Source organism: Trachinotus anak, unplaced genomic scaffold, assembly GCF_046630095.1.
Source record: "Trachinotus anak isolate AG129_WGS33_773 ecotype Australia unplaced genomic scaffold, CSIRO_AGI_Tana_v1 ptg000008l, whole genome shotgun sequence".
Lineage (NCBI taxonomy): Eukaryota > Metazoa > Chordata > Actinopteri > Carangiformes > Carangidae > Trachinotus > Trachinotus anak.
Window position 1 is genome coordinate 14932272 of NW_027273859.1, and position 20567 is coordinate 14952838.

The window sequence follows — 20567 nt, forward strand, 5'->3', positions numbered from 1 at the left end:
TGACAATAAAGAGTTACAGTAGTCCAGTCTTGAGGTAACAAATGCATGAACTAGTTTTTCAGCATCCTTTAGACACAGAATGGGTCTGATTTTAGCAATGTTGCACAGGTGGAAGAAGGCTGTCCTAGAGACTTGCTTTATATGTGAGGTAAAGGATAAGTCCTGGTCAAAAATGACACCAAGGTTTCTGACTGTAGCACTGGAGAGCAAGGTAATGTCATCCAGAGTCAGTATATTATCACATAGTGTATCTCTGAGGTATTATGGGCCAATTACAATAACTTCAGTTTTGTCTGAATGTAAGAGTAAGAACTCCATGACTGACTTTAGTGATGATAGAGGAGTCATTATTAACATGAACAAACTGGAGTCTATCTGACAAATATGACTTAAACCAGTTTAGTGCGGTTCCTTTAATGCCAACCATATGCTCAAGTCTCTGTAATAAAATCTTATGATCAAATGCAGCACTAAGATCTCGTGGGACAAGTATAGAGACAAGTCGATTGTCTGAGGCTATGAGGAGATCATTGGTAACCTTAACCAGAGCTGATTCTGTGCTATGATGGACTCTAAAACCTGACTGAAAATCTTCAAACAAACCATTCCTGTGCAAATAATCACATAACTGGTTTGAACCGACCTTCTCAAGGATTTTGGAAATAAAGGGGAGGTTGGATATAGGTCTATAATTGGTTAAAACATCTGGATCAAGAGTAGGCTTTTTACTGCAACTTTAAAAGCCCGCGGTACATAACATGTTGATAAAGATAAAGATAAGTTAAAGTTAGTTAGTTGAACAGCCTTGTTGGAACGGGGTTTAGAAGACAAGTCGATGGTTTAGATGAAGCAACTGTGGAAGTGAGCTCAGAGGGATCTACAGAAGAGAAATAGTCAAAATAAAAAAGTCCTCTTAATAAGTAATAGTTTGCAAAAGCGCAAGTATAAACACAACAAGGCTCAAAGCCTACTTGTTTTCATGTTCAGTGAGATGATGTTTAACATCCCCAACAACCTCTGCAGTCTCATTTAGCCAATTGTCAGCAACCAGCCTTTTTTAAGAGACGTAAAAGCTTAAAGAAATCATGAATTGGTTATTTACTGATATATATGTCATAGAACAAAACCTTAAAATGTCTTAAGCATGTGTTAACCACAGGCCTTATTTCAGACACCTAACCAAAAACCTATTAAAAAAGACTCATAAACTTTAGGACAATGGAACCCAAAATGCTAAAATCCTAGCTAATTTCCAGGTTGAAGGGACTATATATTTTCAATATAGCTTTTCAATATGACTCGTAGGACTTTTAAAGATGATGTAAATGTCACTGAATGACTCCTGTGCCTGACTGAAAATTTCTCCTACAGTGTGCGTGCGTGTGTGTGTGTGTGTGTGTGTGTGTACTTGTACTTGCTACATAGTAAGGACCAAAAAAAGTATTTTACTAACAGAGTGAGGACATTTTGGGAAAGTGAGGACATTTTGGCCGGTCCTCACTTTTTGAGACACCTTCAAATCACATTTTGAGGGTTAAGACTTGGTTTTAGAGTTATGGTTAGAATTAGGTTTAGGTTAAGGTTTGGGTCAGGGTTAGTGTTAGGGACTCAGTTGTGATGGTTAAGGTTAGGGTAAGGGGCTAGGGAATGCATTATGTCAGTGAGTGTCCTCACAAAGATGGAAGTACAAGTATGTGTGTGTGTGTGTGTGTGTGTGTGTGTGTGTGTGTGTGTGTGTGTGTGTGTGTGTGTGTGTGTGTGTGTGTGTGTGTGTGTGTGTGTCTGTAGTACTATGATTTTGGCAGTAGATGGCGCCACTGTTATTCCCTGTCAGTTTGGGGCCAAACCTCGGTTTTCTCCTGCTTCCAGGTGCTGCAGCTGAGCCCTTCCGCTCTCCGTACAGGAATTTGTAGACTGCATTACGTCAGTTACCCTGCCAGCGGCAAGAAAGCACCTCCGTCCAAGAGAATTGAGGTTGCTTATTTTCAGTGGAGAATTAAAGGGATTTGTGTGAGCCTCTTCCCCCCTTACTCCTACTCAGAGTTGGGAGTTCTGGCTGGACGACGGGGAGGAATGAAACTCTGAAGCGGCGCATCACAGCTCTCCTGCCTCAGTATGAGACGTTTGTAAAAGTGGCTGAAAATCGACGACACTCTCAGAAAGTAGATGGAGGAACCAGAAGGTGAGAAATATTTCAGATTGTAACTTCATACCGAGGAGAGGTTACATTGTTTTCGTTGAGCAAAGTGTTGTAAGTCTTACACGGTAAATTGATACAACGTTTAAAGCTCAGTTGTTGTTGTTTTTTTTTTGTTTGTTTGGTTGGTTTTCTTTTTGCTGTGTCGGAGAAATGTCGAACCTGTTGTTTACTCACTCTCCCTCAACTACTTAGTTTCTACTAGTTTCACCCATTTTAGCCGGAATTTTAAGGCGACTGTGCTCCTCCAGGTTTAACTGAGGACTTCGTGTCTTTTTTTTTTTTTTTTTTTTTTTTTTGCAGGTACTGATCATTGTTACTGTGTGGGCTGTGGAGGACAAATTCAAGACTCGTTTCACATGAAAGTCCTCCAGGATATCTGGCACAACGCCTGCTTTCAGTAAGTGTCCAGTTTATGATTTACTGACGCCTGCGAATACCCCCTGTACCCACTGGTTTGTCTGCTGAGTGAAGGCTTTGTTTTCATAGAAAGAAGAGGGGGTCAGTTTGCATTAACATGGATACAATTGTTTTTTTGCTGTTAGTCAACATGCTGGCTGCTTTCCGTTTGGGTGTACTTAGAATTAGCCTTGTGGATAATCCCAGAAGCTTCTGTCTTGTAGCCTAAACATGGTCCTACATCTGTTCTCGCCCCCCCACCCCCCCTTTTTTTTTTTTTTTTTTTTTTTTTTTTAAACAATTCAGCATTGTTTTTGAGCCTCTCTGCACAAAATGCCCTGTGTAGGATGTCATTCCTGCTACTGTCACGGCTGACAGGCCTGTGCATGGGGATGGGTCTAGGCTCTTGAATATAGATTGGTCAGTGAAATGGTCCTGCTATCCTGGAGGACTTTGACCCTCTGCTTTGAGGCTTAATGATTGCCATACTGGAGCTGATGTGAGCTCTCTGGTTTTCACAGGTCACTGCCCCATAGTGAGATATCTCTGAACGGGGGGGGGGGGGGGGGGGGGGGGGGGGGGGGGGGGGGGGGGGGGGGGGGGGGGGCAGTGAACCTGTGGTTGGATGCCAACATACTGTACATGCCAACAGTATATGACACTTATTGGAGTTTCCCTTTGGTTAGCAGTCACTTGTTGTAATGTATGATGAGATGTCTCAGATTTAAAAAAAAAAAAAAAAAACTGATGACACTTCTTGATCAAACTGTTCCTGGTCAAAACTGCCGCGTGAGGTCTGAACTGACCGCAGGATAGCAGCTGAATTTTTGATGAAAAGAGTATGTGTACAATAGTCACTGTGCAAAAGCAGATGAGTAAGGATTGGATGCCTGAATCTGTAATCCAGCTGACTGGAGTATAACTTTTTCTTGGAGGCCACATACTGTATACCCAAAAATCCTTTGGTTTTAATGACTGGAGTCTGGCTCTGGAGGGCCTCTGGTATATCCAAAAAGCCTTAAGAATAGAACAGTTTTAATGCTGACTGTGTTGCCTGTTTCTGAAAGCTGAAATAGCTGCCTTGAAGTTTTGAGCCAGTATCTAGCAGTGTCCTTACATAACCTGGGATTCGCCTCTGTCCAAACACTGACTCTTCAATCATACATACAGCTCCCTCTGTCACCTCAGAGGCAAAGTTCCTGACATAGCTGTGTTACTCACCATTGATCCTCTCCCTTCCTTTGTACTTTTATGCTCCCTCATATTTTTTGGCATCCTCCACCGTAGCAGCATCTTTGTTTGAAACGTTTTCAGTTACACTCTCTGAAACACTTGCATATATTAAAAGGTTTGGTGTGCATGTTGGACGCCAGACTGCAGTACTGTCAATCATCTTAAGTTTTTCGCAGTTTGTGCCCCTGAGTTTTGACTCCTGGTTTCAAACAAGGTTTTAGATATCACTTCCATTGCAGAAATGTGACACTCTAAACACTTTTTTTTTTTCCAAGACAATTATTTTGCTTAAAGAGCTAAATCTTTAAAAAATAATAATAATAAAAAAAAAAAAATAGCACAGCAAAAATAAAATGTCCATGTTCCTGTGATACCCCCTCTGGTCTTCCTATTGTCTATTGTCCACATGCTGCCCTCCTGCCGTCCATGTACCTCCACCTTGTGTGGCATTCTTACAAGATGAAGTCACTCTTATTCCAGTAAACCTGGCAGTGTTATTGAGGCCTATAGGTAGCGGCACGTTCGACTGTGTTCTGCATTCCTAGACAGCGATTCAGAGGTGTGAGTCCGCTGTGTCAGACACTGGCTGCAGAATCTTGTTTTCTTTTTTTTTCTTTTTTTTCCCCCAACAAAGCTTGATATTTCCTGTCTTGTACTTTGCTGGAAGTGTGTAGTGCTCCAGACATTGTTATCAAACTTGGCCTCAGAAGGAGTCTCGTAAAAAGAGCATATTTCATATTTGTTTATACAATACAGGATTGTGATATTTGTACTCCTGATCTATCCCCATTTATTTTTTCTGTAGTAAAATATTAAATTCCAATTATGCGGGAAATTGTGGATGTTCATTTGTAGTATAACCACAGAAACATAACCACTATTAAATACATTTTGAGACTTGAGACTTGGGATTATCCTTTTATTGTTTATTCTACTTTTTGGTACCATCTGTTTCGACCTCTGTATTCTAGACCATAATTGTATGTCATGCCAAAACAATAAGTTGATCAACTGATTACTTCACTGACTGAAAATAAACTATTTTGATAACTAATTAATAATTTCAGGCCAGAAAGTAGAAATGTCAAAGATTTATTGGTTCTAGCTTCTCGAATTTGCACATTTGCTGTGTATCTTTGTTTTATATGATAAACTGAATTATCCTCGGATTTTGAACTTAAAACTAGCAATTTGATGATGTTTTCTTGGGCTGTGGGAAGTTATAAAGGGCCTTTTAACTACTCTCTGACATTTTAAAAATCGGTTAATCAATTATTCAAGAAAATAATCAGCAAAGTCATTGATAATGAAAATAATCGATTGAATTCTAAGTCTTGATAAAATCAACAGAGCTTTTTCACATATTGACCGAAATCAAAGGCAACTTTACAAAAATTGTGTTAACTACAGACTGTTCCTGTGATATGAATGAAGAAACAATTGTCACTCTCCACTTCTTGGAAAAGTTGTTGTGGAGAACAGTGGGAACACAATAGTCAGACACCCTGAGATAAAGTCTCAGTAAAAGTAAAACACTCCCTCTGCAGGTCTCAAGCCCATTACCGAAGGTCCCTCTATAACCATCTCTACTCCATACTCCACCAAAAGAATACCCTCCAGCAGGAATGTGGATTTAAGGAAATGACTAATGTTTACTTTGTAGTGTTTCTCCAGGCAGGCCCATTGCATTGTTCGTGGAAGAACCACCTGAGTTAAACGTGCCCGCCCCCCATTCACCAGTGCACGTAGAAGGAAGTCAGGTGTTTTTATAAGCACCCCTACATCACTTTATCTCAACAATTTATTGGGACAGAATGGACAGTAATTGTAGTTTATGAGCTGGTCTTCGTCTTGGAATGCTTTTTGTCAAAACAAGGCGTACACAAGATGGAAGTTTTTATGCCACACCTGGTCAGATACTGAAAGTCATATGAATCAGATGAAACACTGCTCTTTTTACAAAGAGCTTTCTGTGCTTTCTCTTCCTTGTGCTCATATATCGTTTATCTGATTGGACCAAATGTATTCACTACACAAGACAATATTGATAGTGATACTGATCCTATCAGTACTGTTGTGTATGTTGTAGCTTGACTAATACTGGATTTTTAAAGCTGATGCCGATAACACAATTTGAAAGTTGAAAAATCTAATAATTATGGTTATGTAAATGACAATTCAACTTTTTTATATTAGGATTCCTTACATTTGCATAAATTTGAAAAGAGTGGGCTCTCTTATAGTTAAAAACCGAATTTGTCAGTGCCATTAGGTGGACAAACTGTGTAATGGTAACAACATGTAATGTTTCTAAATTACTAAAAGGATGCTGTTTTTGGTAGCTTTTTGGTATTTCAGCACTGCAGTTTCTTGTTACATTCCAGCTGATATATAAGCCAATAATGATATTTGTGATAAGATAATATCCAAGAGTAATTTCTTGGTTGGGCTCTACTGTTGTGTAGAATTTCCCAAAACTTCACAAATGATTTAAATGTCTAGGGTCTCATTAAGTATCATAAACTGAAACTAGAATTTAGAGTAATTCTGCACTCAGACTGTGTGATATGTCTTTATTTTTATTTATTCGGACTTGGAAATCATTGAGAGCAAAGCACTCATGTAAAATGACAATGAGCATATACAGAATAATCAAGATACAACTTAAAAGAGGAACATCAATTAAATCAATAAGAACATCAATTCAAAAAAACATATAAATGCAATTAATAAATAATGTATCAACAAAATCAATGAAAACGGGTTCAAAGAAATTAAAAAAGTTTGAGATTAATGGAGTCAAGAAGCCAAAAGCAGTTCTTCCAAGCTCAGTATGAACTCAAGGGACATGGAGCGTAAGCCAGTCATTAGTCCTGGTGTAATGTGATCCAGTGCATCAAACTAAGATGGAAGTAATATTTGAAGGCAGGTGTCCAGTGAGGGCCTTGTAAATAAACAAATATGAATGCAAATCATGCCTCTCAGAGAGAGAGAGAGAAAGAGATGATTTTTAAACAATAACTTTGCATCAATCCAAATGCCAAGTATTTGTAAACAATGACTGTTTTAGTATTGGTGCCGCTTGTAATGGTGATGATGAGATTTCAATATTTTTCGCTCTGGAGAAAAACATAAACTGAGAATTGTCCACATTTAAAACTAACTTATGTTTATTGAGTGCAACCTCCAAATCAGAAAAGCAGAGCTGGAGAGATTCTACAGCAGACTGTACAGTATCTGTAATACAATACTTAACAATATCATCAGCGTAAAGATGAACATTGCATCCAATTGCAGCAGAAACAATATCATTTATATAATGAGTAAAAAGAACAGGTCCTTGGACTGAGTCTTATGGGACGCATTTTGCAATTCGAACAAATTCAGATTTAACTGTACCTATTACTACACACTGCTGTCTGTCCATGAGATAACTAAATTATACACAACCTCATAAATACCATTATAATGAAGTTTTACCAAAAACACTGCATAATCGAATGCTTTTCAAAGGCCAGTAAAAAGAGCTGCACAGTGTTTGTTATTATTCCAGGCTAAAATAGTGTCATTTAAAACAAGAGCGGCAGCAGAAACAGTGCTGTGCTTTTCTCTAAAACCAGATTGGTGTGTACATAAAATACAATGTGCCTAAAGAATGATTTAAGTTGGTCACTTACTAGAGATGCCAGTTCACAGCCTTTATGGAGAGGAGTCACACAGGCAGCTTTCCAAACTTTGAGAACTGTACCACATAAAATAGAAAGGTTAAAAATATGTTATTTGGCTGTCTACAATTGGGGTGGAAAACTTAAAAAGCAATGATCAAGTTTGTTCCCATCAACTGAATATTTTAAATCTAAGGCAAGTTAGGTGTTGCTGGAGTCAAAGGGATGTAGCATAAAACGAGACCTTGGCATGACCTGAGAGTCAGGAGCAATAGTGGGCAGAGGGGTACTTGTATGAATTTCTTCAGATAGGTTTCCAGAAGCTAAAAATGTTCATCAAAAGCAACACAAATCTCTTTTATGATCTGATATTAACGATTCCATCGGCTGAGGTAAGAGGAGGAATTAAGAGTGATGACTTCTGGTAATGCAAAATTTGATGGATTTGAATATGAACTGGGAATTAAAAACAAACAATAATTAGCTTTAGCCTTCTTTATTGCTGCTGTGTATTTGTTTCTAAGGTGCCTGAAACTAAGCAAGTGACCAGGTTTGCCACTACGCCTGGCAAGAGACCGGGATTTATCTCTCCAGGGACTTGACCTTTTCTACACCCTGTGTTTTTTAAAGCATGTGTGCCTATTGACCACAGAGTCAAAAGTCTTACAAAAGTGGTCAAGAGCTAAATTAACGTCAGGGATTTTAGTAGGAACATGAATGTTTCTTTCACACACAAACATATCATCCGATGTGTGGCCTTCAGCGCAGCTGTGGCCACAGCAGCACAGCTACCATTACTAATGTAATCTTAACCATAACAAACTGTCAGTTCTGCTTCCCCTCATCATGTCGTAGTGTGATGAATCAGGCTGGAGTCATTATCACGTTGACCTCGTGTTCATTGTTAATATTTGTTGTTTTCGTCTGAAATGAACGGGCTTTGTTTTTTCACAGTGTTTTGTCATAAGTCCATTAACATGTTTGCCACTTGATGTTAAAGGCTGAAACATCACCTTTGCCTCAGACCCAGTGACATTTTTGATATCATCATAGAGAGAGATGTGAGCATTCAGAGAGTGTTTTTCAAAAGGGTAACAACGTCAGCAAAGCTTTCACAGTCCTGTTGAATAAGATCATGTCCCTGATTTAGAAATAGTTGTTGATCAGGAAGTCAGAAGTGTCAGTTGAAAGTTTATTACTGTTGTCATTCCTGAAACCAACCTGTGTCTAAAGAATTAGTCCTGTGAATGTTTTACACTCCCATTCAGTTGCAAAAACATACACTGCAAAACAATGTATTGTAAATCATGTGCCTGTACTTCATTACTTAAATCTGAAATCTCTTCTAGCATCTGCATCTCGCTCAAATTACTTGAAAACCAAGGTGAAAACAAAAAGGCTGAGGAACAGTTGGGGGATTTGTAATGTCTAAATGGCAGGAACAGCATAAAAAAACAAGACTGCAGACATTTCAGTAACCTAATCTCTGACAGAGTGGTTCATCCTTGATTATATTCTGGCAGTCAAACCTGCTGCCACCATTTTGCATAACCAGTGCAGCTTGTTCGAAGAACAGTCATAGCCTGCAGGTGCTTCCCAGTCTGCTGGCAACTTCAGCATTCCTCACTCTGAACATTTTGTCCTGAAGTTGCAGCCATAAACGTCCCCTTAATTTGCCAAGTATCTTCTCAGGTGACAGCTTGGATCAATCAGTTGCTGGAGTAGTATTGGAGTAGTATTATTGAAACTGCAATAAAAAGGAATTGAGTATGACAGGTTCTTAATGTTTAACTATTTATAGTGTTACATTTGCGGCATTTCACCTTAATGAGACATTTGACAGAGAGAAGTAGGAAGGTGAAAGTTGCCTCAAGTTCCTGAATTAACCCTGGATGTTAGTGATATGGTTTGCTTCTTTGACCCCAAGGCTAACAGGTAGCTTCTCATTATTTGGAATGACCTAAATAAGAAAATGCACAAGGAGAAGTTTGTTAAGTAACTGCAAGCAAAAACTGCACAATAAACAACCCGATGAGGACCAAGGACTTTGCCCCTATTGGGATTTTTTTTTCTTGTTATCAAAGTTGAGCTCCGGTTTTTCTTAAACAACTGGATCCTATTAAGGTGCTGGGAATTGTCTGAGGATTTGGCTGCCTTATTGGTGGTGTGCAGAGGCTAATAACCAAATGTTCCTTGAGGTCACCATCTGCCAAGGCCTGGCAGATTCTCCTCTCTCAATAATGGAACAACTCTTTGTGCCGTCAATTTTTCTTGCACTGTAACACTGCACAAACAACAGCACACATGCAAGACTCAGCACATCTCATGAATGAGGCATTTACTGTGCCCTACACCTTGTTAACTACAGAGAAAAGTACATGTTGCCATAGTCAGGAACTTGCCCCCAGCGAATGTTCCCATCCTATCCAACCTCCGAGCTGAAAGCGTTGTTTTCAGCAGTATGATTGATGTTTTTTTACAGGGATCTTTTTCATAATTTACACCTTAACACTGTTCACTGGAAGATAATGTATGTAATATGAGGAATGAGGTTTAACAAAAAAAAGAAAGAAAAAAAAAAACATAGAAAAGTTCACCTAGTCTAGGTGATGGTTCAAATATTTACCTCTTACCAAACTGCAAATGTACCTCAGGCTTTTGTCTCCTTTTTTTCTCAGTGATCGTGTATCTCTCTTAGAAAATTGTTTTGTTTTTTTTTTCTAAAAGATGTTTATTGGATTGAGAATTATCATCAGAGGGATTTCTGATACTGTAACGGTATCTGAACAACACTATCACCCACATACCTTTGAAATGATACACCGGGCTTTTGAGTCTTAACATATCACTTTGAAGAAGATTGCCTTTGAGTTGAAAAAACCCCCTTCATCTCTTCCTTCTTCTGTGTTCATGTGTTTTGTTCTGTGAGAACATGACCAGGACTGTTTTTATTTTGTCCTAACAGGTGTTCTGTGTGCTGTGACAACCTGACTAACTGGTACTATGAGAAAGATGGTAAGCTGTACTGTCGCAAACACTACTGGGAGAAGTTTGGAGAGCTCTGCCACGGTTGCTCTCTGCTCATGACTGGACCTGCCATGGTATGTCTGCTGCTCTCATTGTTTGCACATTTACACAATATCCAGACATTTTTAGTTGTTCTTTCCCTCAAGGGGTAAGCAGTATAGCTAATGGATGGATGAATTTTCCAGGCAGCAAGGGTGTAACAAAAGGTGTTATCAGTTGAAAGATCCAAGGTTTTTGAAACTTTAAGTCAGGATGTCTTGGCCTCTGCTGCTTCCATAATAAAGTGGCAAGTCTCCCAGCTTTATGGAAGTGCTATATTAACTTAAAGTACCTCTTTAATGCTAACATGAAATGCTAACCTATGGCGCTTGCTCTGGCACCACCTTCAAGCCAAACTGTTTTCTATGCTATTTCCTTCTATTAAAGGTGTTTTCCAAGAGTATGATCAACATTACAACCCACCAGGCTGTTAGCGTGGTTATATTGTTTTAGACTTGCTTTTTTTTTTTTTTTTTGGTATGGCATTGGTATTTTTTTGCTATTGCGATTTGATTGCCAGGCTTTCAGGGGTCTGCCTTACCATGAATCATATAGGAACAACTGCCAACAGTTTCCCCCACTACTTAAATAATACCAGAGTGCCCACAGAGCGTGTCAGTGCTCCCTGTGTACCCGATTCTCCCTACTGCTCCAGATTAACGCTAACATGCATTAAAAGGCAGGGGTCCTGTTTTTGTGGCGATTACAGATGAGTGATACTTTAATAGGCTGCTGCTCAAAATAGCAAACTGGACCCTAGACCTCACTTGTGAATTAGTTTCCCCCCCGTGAGGCCCCTTTCTGTTCCCTCTCTGTACTGAGGTTCTCCACAGTTCACTTCCTCAAGTACACAGAGGATCTAGTGGGAAGACGCTTGAACATGAGGTGGTTTTTGGAGCCCGTCATGTTGAGTCCTCTGTGGTGGGATGGCTATGTAGATACTAGCCTCTGTCTACCGCTCATTCTGAGCTGCACTGGTGGGTTTTCAGAGATCAAGTATTGGTTCTTAAAGAAATACTATGTTACTTTAGGAAGATGAAATAACACATTCTTCCTTCGACACATTAAAAGCTTAATTAAGAAGCAGTAAAACACAACCTTGCTCCCTCCACCTACTTGTGCTAATGTTGTACTATGTTTTAGCTTCCTGTACCTGACACCTGTGGCCACAATTCAACAAAAGCCTCGCCTTTGTCTTAGTGAGGTTCCAGCTACTGAGCAGCCCTTATTTAATACATAGCAGACTTAACTATTCACTTTACATTGATTGGCTGTGGCTTCAGACTGACACAGACTGAGTCTGAAGTACCCTCTTAAAATATAACTAGAAACTAACACTAAAGGTTAAATGTGGCACCAGAGAAACGCCAGCTACATCTACAAGTTGAAACATGAAATTCAGGTGGCAGCAGCTCCTACTGGTCACAACCGGGGTCACTTGTCTAACATGGAGCCAGACTGAAGTTTTTCTTTTTGCCACCAAGCAACACACATAATGGACTCCTCTATTTAGTATTGGCATCCAGCTTCATCAACCAGTGAAGCCAAGTGTTTTTGGCAGAGCAGAACTGGCATTGCGGCCTCTCAGCCAGAAAGAGAATCATTGTGGTCCATCAGCAGAGGAGGGTCATGCAGAACTACTGCTGCTTGTTAGGCATTCAAGTCCAGAACAGTATTGTTTTTGTCCCGGTTTTAATCATTTGTTAGTTTATTGATTTATTGAAGATGGTTGTTATATTTTAAGACAGTTTTTGGTGAACATTTTTTATAATGAATCTACTTTTGTTGTCCAGTTTCATTTTCTACCTCTCCAACATGACTCCCACTTAGTTGTTAGTCACTTTGATCTTGTTTTTACAGCTCTGTCTTGCCGTTAAAACCTGAGGCAGGTTGTGACTGCGGTCAGTGGTGGTGGTTCTGTTCTTGGCTTGAAGGCAGGGAGTTTCAGACACACTCCTGAGATGTCACAATGATTTGGCTGACTTCAATTTAATCCCTCTGTAGCAGCAGGGAATCCTTTCCCAGCATTGAGTCACTGGCTTACAGGTGTGGCAAGTGTGGGTAAAAGTCCAACTTAACATGCAGATAACTAAACAGTGATTCTACAGCTGGGAAATGGAAACAGAGGAGCTGCTCTGAGATGGAGAAAATTAAAATAAATTATGAATGGTGATGAAAAAGCTTCTATAACAGGACAGGATCGGACAGGTTCTGTAACATACATTTACATTTTACAGTTACATTTTTTATTTTTTTGAGAAAAAATAATTTTGCTTTCTCTTTGTGAACTTAAATTGGCAGTTGCATTCTGAAATCCCCTTTTTAATTTCCTGTTGGTATAAGATGACAAGTATGAGGGGGGCCATGGCTGGGATGGTAGAGCAGGTTGGCAGCTGATCCTTTGGTTGGCAGTTTGTTCTCCAGCTTCCCTGAACCCAGGTTGCCTAAGGAAGGGTATTAACTAACTGCAAAAAAATCTATACTATTGGATTAATATGATCTATAAACTATATATGGAATTGGAAAACACCATCCTGAAGTTTTGCTGTCTCATTTTATTGCCACATCACTCAGGTGCGCAGGTAGATTTTCCACTGAGGTGCATTTAAAAAGGCTTAATTTCTTGAACTTAAGTTTACTAATTGAACCTGAACTCAACATGCTTCATGCTCAGCTGTGTGCACAATTAGATTACCTGCTTGCCGTGGGCTGAGTGCATTATCTCATCTTGCATGAGAGAGAGAGAGAAGTAATGTGAGTGTGACATAAATTGCAGAAAGGGAAATTGGTCAGTGATGTGTGGGCAGTGTTAATGAGAGAGGAGGCACATGACAGACTGTTGAGAGCGAGAACGTCATCGAGGCGAGAGGCTCAGACCTGCAGAGGGAGGTGACATCACAGCAGATTCCAGACAGGCAGAGAGTGAAGCAGGTGTTACGACTGTGTCACAGCTCACAACAAGAGGAGGGCAGAAACAACACGCAGCACAACACACTCATCTCTGACGAGCAAAGCACAGCACAGCGAGGCAGCAGCCTCACCGTCAGCATATTACTTCTTTATGCTGTGCACTGTGAAGATTAACTGGATGGTTTTGTGGTTCCAGGTGGCCGGAGAACACAAGTATCACCCTGAGTGCTTCGTGTGTCTGAGTTGCAAGGTGGTGATTGAGGACAGGGATACCTACGCCTTAGTGGAGCGATCGAAACTCTACTGGTAAGTCTCCTGCTCATGCCTATACCATCATCACTGATTTTACTCATGTATGAAATGTGTATATTTTTCAGTTACGGATTTGAAGAATAGCAGGCAACAAGGTCCTCAAGTTAATGTTCGGCTGTGAATTTTTTGTTCTTTCAACCGTAATTTAACAACTAGCTCATGTCCCTTCATGTAATGCTTCACTCCCTCTCCTGTTGTTTGCAGTGGGAAGTGCTACAAGCAGGTGGTACTCACACCCATGTTGGAAAAGCGTTCACACGACTCGGTGCTAGACTCCCTGCCCCACACGGTGACCCTTATCTCGATGCCCTCTGCAGCCAATGGCAAGAGGGGCTTCTCAGTCTCAGTGCTGAGGGACGTCAACGGCTCAGCGAGTGTTCAAGTCAAAGAGTAAGTGGCACCTTCTGGAGGCTGATCTACTGCCCTGTGGAGACGGCATGAGTAATGCCTTACATAAGACTGATTATTGGTTTGCTAAATAGCAGGGCACTGGTGTGTGTGTATGTGTGTGTGTAAAAGTGTGTCACTGCACAAAAAGGTAGTTATTGATGTAATAGTGTTTTAGTCACACGTCTTCTCAGTCCTGGTTTACTGGCTGACCAGCAGAGACCCAGTTGTCCTTAATCTACTGACATTTAATCAGTGCATTCCTTCTACAGTGCTAATACTCACATATTGGTGTTGGTGCTGTGTGGTTCCAGGGTCAGAGGGATGCTTATTAGTCCAGAGGTGCGAAACGCCATCCATGTTGGAGACAGGATCCTGGAGATCAATGGCCTTCCAGTTGGGACATTAATGGAGGAGGAGGTGGGTTTATACCTTGCTCATATCTCCGATACTCATGGAGTGACGTGTGATCTGAGATTCTTTGAATGAAGCTAACTACTGTCCTTATTAAGGACAAGTCAATTCCTTGAGTCCAATTTGAAAAGGTATGTTCTTATTATATAACATGATTTTTGGCATTCCTCACATTCCTCCATCATTTATACATACTTCAGCTGGGAGAGGACGGTATGTGGAATGACTGCACTGAAAGGCTCTTTCCCACAACCTCACCCTCATAAAATTACATACATTCCAACATTCACTTGGACTCAAAGAACTGGTTCGATTTTGGTGGGTAAAGGTCAAGGTCACTTTGACCTCACAAAACATGTTTTTGGCCATAACTCAAGAATTCATATGCTGATTATGATCAAATACACTTTAGACCTTTTTTTGAATTCATGAAGTCTTCACTACATGAGTGTAGACAGACATGGATGAAAACTGCACCTTGACTGGTTGGCGAAGGCTTACGATCGCCAGGCGATAATTCTAGTCTTGTTTTGTTTTTGACTGTTTTGTTTCCAAATTCCAACCTCTCCTGTTTTCCCATATAATGCATTTCAATATTATATATTGAAATTATATAAGATTCTCATTTTATTATATATAAAATGTCATTCATCAACTTTTTTTTGTAAATAACTATCCATAGTCCTTTGTTTAAAATCAAATTTTATTTGTTGCAACAAATCCTGAGATCTCCTAAATCTCATTGTTTATTTAGGTGGACGATCTTATTCACCGCACCAGTCACACGCTCCAGCTGCTTATAGAGTATGACCCAGTCAGGCAGCGTTTGGACCGGCTCAGACTGGGATCGCCCAGGAGCCGGTTGGGAGTCCCAGCCACCTCCCGCATGCGTCTGTCCTCACCTTCTGACGCAGTCCTGGAGAGAACGGATGTGGTCGATGACGGCACACTGAAAAGGAGGTCTTTGAGGTACGTTAGGCTTAACTAAGGCCCCTTAAACTTTAAGACTTACATACTGTGGGTTAGTTATGGACAAAAGATGAGTGTATTTAATTTTAAATCAGTCACATTCTCTCTACCGCAGGCGGAGTAACAGCATATGTAAGTCACCGGGGCCAAATTCTCCCAAAGAGTCGCTCTTTACTACACGAGACATTGGGCGCTCTGAATCTTTGAGATCCTCCAGTAGCTGCTCTCATCGCATCTTCCGGCCATGTGACCTCATCCACGGAGAGATCTTAGGAAAAGGTTTCTTCGGACAGGCCATCAAGGTCAGCCTCCGACTCCCATCAGTTCCTAACCATGTATTTTACTCCTCCCATTCAGGACTTTTTTCTGGTTCCTCATGCAATGAGCTTAAATACACGTGTGCTTTTGTCCCACTGAAAGGTGACTCATAAAGCCACAGGAGAGGTGATGGTGATGAAGGAGCTGATCCGCTGTGATGAGGAGACCCAGAAAACTTTCCTAAAGGAGGTTGGTAATCTGCAGCAGGAGGCCTGTGCTTCCTCATAGACAAAACAGAGTCCTCTGGCTCTGCTCTGCATCGAGCTGTGATTTATTATAGTCATAACTGAAAGCATGCCACATGTTCCAACAGCTACCTCTTTGTACCTTGTTGTTTGGAGGGCTTTTTTTTTTTTTTACCAGTCTTGTGAGAAAACATTTGCCTGATTTTTATTGCATTTATTGCTTTTTCTCATGGATGAAATTTCACCTTTAGTAGAATCTGATGAGATATAATCTGTCTGCATCCATAATCATGAACTTCTGTCTCTCTGTCACTCAACTAATCTTCAGGTTAAAGTAATGCGAAGCCTTGAACACCCACATGTTTTGAAGTTCATCGGTGTGCTATATAAGGACAAGAGGCTCAATTTGATAACTGAGTTTATCGAGGGAGGCACCCTGAAGGATTTCATCAGAGACACAGTGAGTTAAACCAGCTGATTCACTTAACTCTTTAACTCTCCTCTTCCACAGTAGAGCACAAAAACCCTTCAGTGGCCACTGTAGGAGGTGTTTGCAGCTCAGAGTTGTGTGGGAGGTGGCTGACCTGAAGTAACCTCTGCACTGAGGGCTATAGTGGGCTGGCTGGCATGTCAGCTGGCCAAGACTTGGATTGGGAAAAGTTTTAGAAAGTGTTCCCAGGTGAAATTCAAAGAACTGTACTTGCCTCCTCCCACAGCTGACTGTTTGTGAGGAACAGTACAGCTCAGCACAAAGTCTAAGGAGGAGAGGGAGAGGGTTTTCTTCTGCCTCTAATTATATTTAAATTATGTGGGCCAATTGAGAATTTAGTTCATAAAGATTTAATTTTGTTTACTGATACTATTGAATACTGTGTCTCTGTCTGTATCAAAAATCATGTGGTATTTACCCCTGTTATGCATTATGGCCTGTGAGGAACCTTCCATTCATTTCTGTTATGTGTTTTTGTTGTTTTTTTTTTACTTGGGACGAACAGGACCCATTTCCATGGGAGCAAAGGGTGAGCTTTGCAAAGAGCATCGCTTCTGGCATGGTGAGTTGGCTTCTTGCAAAGACATTACTATTAGTGAACTCTTCAGCTGCTATTTTCAGCCCTCTAAATGTGTGTTAATGTGCCTCAGAGAGATTAATCTAAGCAACAGCAGGTGATCACTGGGATAGTAAATGAATTATCACTTAAATTCTTTTCTAGAAATGATTCAAATAAAATTAATCTTAGAAGCAAAAATCACATTTGCAACTGAACTGCTCACAGCCCATATATATGCAGCCTTATGGGTGTTCATAAGTTGACAAAGCTTTGTATTAAGGGGGTTCACAAGCAAACAAGGTTAGAAACCACTGCTGTAGAGTATCAACATGCATGTAAACACACAGTGAAACATTTTAGATTGCGTTACAGAGGTGTGACAAGATGTTAAAGATGACTTCATTCATGGATGATGTGTGGACAATGCTGAAAAGTTTTACTATACAAAAATAAATTTTCCAGCGAGTGTGCAAGTTTTACCTTCCTTAATTTTTCCTCTTTGTTTCAGGCCTACCTTCACTCAATGAGCATCATACACAGAGACCTCAACTCTCACAACTGCCTGGTTAAACTGGTACGTGACATGGTATCTTACCAACATCGCACATCAGAAAATCTGAACAATAAGAATAAGGGGTGGGAGCAATTTTTTGGTTTAATGAACTGAGGAAAAGTTGTTCCCTGCCCTGTGATTTGCAAAGACAGTGGTGTCTATAGAAAGAGGAGTAGCTGTGAAAGTTTAATGTGAGGTCAAGACAATATTGCATTATATAAGCAGATACTAACAGAGCCTCCAGGAGCATTTACTGTGTTAATGACTCCTTTACCTTCAAATGGAGCTCAGAACTGTGAACCATTAAAACTGTCCATTTTTCAACAGGACAACACCGTGGTCGTTGCTGACTTTGGACTCTCCCGGCTCATAGTAGAGGAGAAAGTAAAGCCTCCACCTGAAAAACCTTCCACTAAGAAGAGGGTTTTCAGGCGTATTGACCGGAAGAAGCGGTACACTGTTGTGGGAAACCCTTACTGGATGGCTCCAGAGATGCTAAATGGTGAGTCGCTCACAAAAGAATGAATGACCAACTTGATTTACAGAGGATAATTCATTATGTGGGTCAGTGAGTGCTTTTACTTTATCTTTCACTTGATGTTATTTCAGGGAAACGCTATGATGAGAAAGTGGACATTTTCTCCTTTGGAATTGTACTTTGTGAGGTAGGAACATGCTGGTTTTTCCCTGATTATCTGCTTAGATTTTCTGGTTACACAGCTTGTGATTTCAGTGCTTTTTGGCAGGCACTTCAAAAAAACCCTGGATGAGGGAGCTTCAAGGAAAACACCAAAAATAGTTTTCAAAACAGCTTCTGCTCACAGCTGTGTTATCAGATCATGACAACACAGATTTACCAAGAAAGTATCAACTCTGCAACTATGTGCTTTAGAAAATAATGGAACATATTCAGTAGCTGATGTGCTAAAAGTCTGTCCTGATATTTCATTATAAATGTATGTCTGTATCTATTAATTGATTGACCCTTATTTACTCCACTGTCTTATGATCCAGATTATTGGAAAAGTCTATGCAGACCCCGAGTGCCTGCCCAGGACGCTGGACTTTGGCCTGAATGTTGGCAAGTTTGTGGAGAAGTTCCTTCCTGAAGACAGCCCACCAGCTTTCTTTCCCCTGGCTGTGGCCTGCTGTGATCTCACACCAGACACCCGGTGAGCAGAGCTGCTAACTGATAGATGACTTCTAATATAATAACCATAACAAGGCAAAATCAAGAGGGATGCAATAGCTGTGTGGCAAACATTTAAAGAAATGTATGGGAATTATAGTGTTTATCACCAACTCAAATGGCCACACGAGAAACAGGTCCACGTCCACCCTGAGACACAGTCTCCTGCCAGTTATTTGAACTCAAGAATCTGTAGAAGCAGAGGGGAAAAAACAACTACTTTCAGATGCCATCTAAACCTGCCTGCACAGGGACACGCCTCTGCAGCCAGATTGCTTCCTCATGTTTTCTCTCAACCTTGTCATTCTGGTTTTCACCTTAAACCCCTTTGTGTGCCCTCCTTGCCCTTTCCTCCTCCCTCAGTCCACCTTTCCAGAAGCTGGAGGACTGGTTTGAAGCTCTGTCCCTCAACCAGGAGCTGGGGATCCCCCTGCCAGCCGAACTGGATGATCTGCATCAGAGTCTGAGTCAACGCCACTGGCCTAAAGACGGCTCTCCGGCGCAGAGCACAGACCAGCCATCAACCCCAACAGCAGCCTCTCCAGTCTCCTCCAGCATGACAGACGATGGCACCTAGGACCTGCACCCCCCTTCTTTGACCCCTCTGAACTGCTGCACTAATACTGTGGATGTGAAAAAGAGGAAAACTGCATTGAACCCGAGCCATATTAGAACTGGATAACCTGAGGTAGCTGGACAATGTTCTCCCTGTGTGGGACCTTAACTCTGAGAGTTTCACTCAGCTGCAGTGTGAGTGGAAAGATGCATTTCAAAAAGACATGTCTTAGTTACAAATTCTTTCTTTCTTATTTTTTAAAACCCTACCCAGCCCCCACTCAACGCACACAGGGTTGTACTCATGTTTACTGTGTATAGAGACAAAATGCTACTTTCTGTGATTCTGTCCCTGACAGAGGATGAGCATCTCTATAAGGTCAGAAAACCTCAATGAGTCTGCATGTGACAGCCGTTCTGTTTTCCCTGCTCTGAAGTTGTTGTTTGCCATGTGTGGAATGCACAGATCAGTCCTGGCCCAGAAGAGGACTCACTTCACTGCAGCAGCAAAGAAAACAAAGAGGCTTGAAAGTTTAGCTGATTGACATGTCCAAGTAAACAGAGGTCAGGTTTTGAAGAAAACTGGAGCAGCAGTGGAAGCAAAACAACCACTGACCCAAAATAGTTTCATCACTCTGAGATTTGGCACAAGATGGCGAAGGAATGTTTCGACTTTTTTTTTTTTCTGATGTAATTTTTGACGAGGTGGTTACAAGTATGGTTCTGTACTTTGTAGTCTAATGATTTTAATTAATTACCATCATACTTAGAATGATGAATTAACACTATTTAGACTTTGACATTTTGTTCAAAGTTTCTATCAAACTCCTGATGCCTGTTTTTAGACAGGAAGGGCTCTCTTTAATAATTGTCGTACATAACCATGCAAGAGTTGACCATAAAAAGTTGCCTTGAACAGAAGAACTGGATTTTTATTCTTTAGCAGTGTATATAAATATGTACATATTATGCCTCTAATTGGATATCATTTTCTAACGGGATCTTTAGATTTGTAGATTTTTAGACATTTCGTCAACGATGGACGTTTTTACCTGTTTTGCTATCACCATGCAAGGTACTGACGACCAGTTGTAACCACTATTATTTATATCACTTTAGTGTTTCATAAATAAACTTTCAGAAAGTTTCCTTTTTAATGTCATTCT

The 20567-nt window shown here is 40.6% G+C and overlaps 1 protein-coding gene across 1 annotated transcript; it reads left to right on the top strand.

The window, feature by feature from the left end:
* Window positions 1-1916: 1916 nt before the first annotated feature.
* On the top strand, window positions 1917-20548 carry limk2 (LIM domain kinase 2). The gene is made up of 16 exons (XM_071482925.1): window positions 1917-2182; window positions 2501-2597; window positions 10460-10595; window positions 13667-13776; window positions 13987-14172; window positions 14484-14589; window positions 15338-15552; window positions 15668-15854; window positions 15973-16059; window positions 16384-16515; window positions 17051-17107; window positions 17613-17678; window positions 17985-18159; window positions 18267-18322; window positions 18672-18829; window positions 19210-20548. Exons 1-16 carry the CDS (start codon window positions 2167-2169, stop codon window positions 19421-19423), a joined length of 1998 nt encoding a protein of 665 aa, XP_071339026.1. The 5' UTR covers window positions 1917-2166; the 3' UTR covers window positions 19424-20548.
* Window positions 20549-20567: the final 19 nt, after the last annotated feature.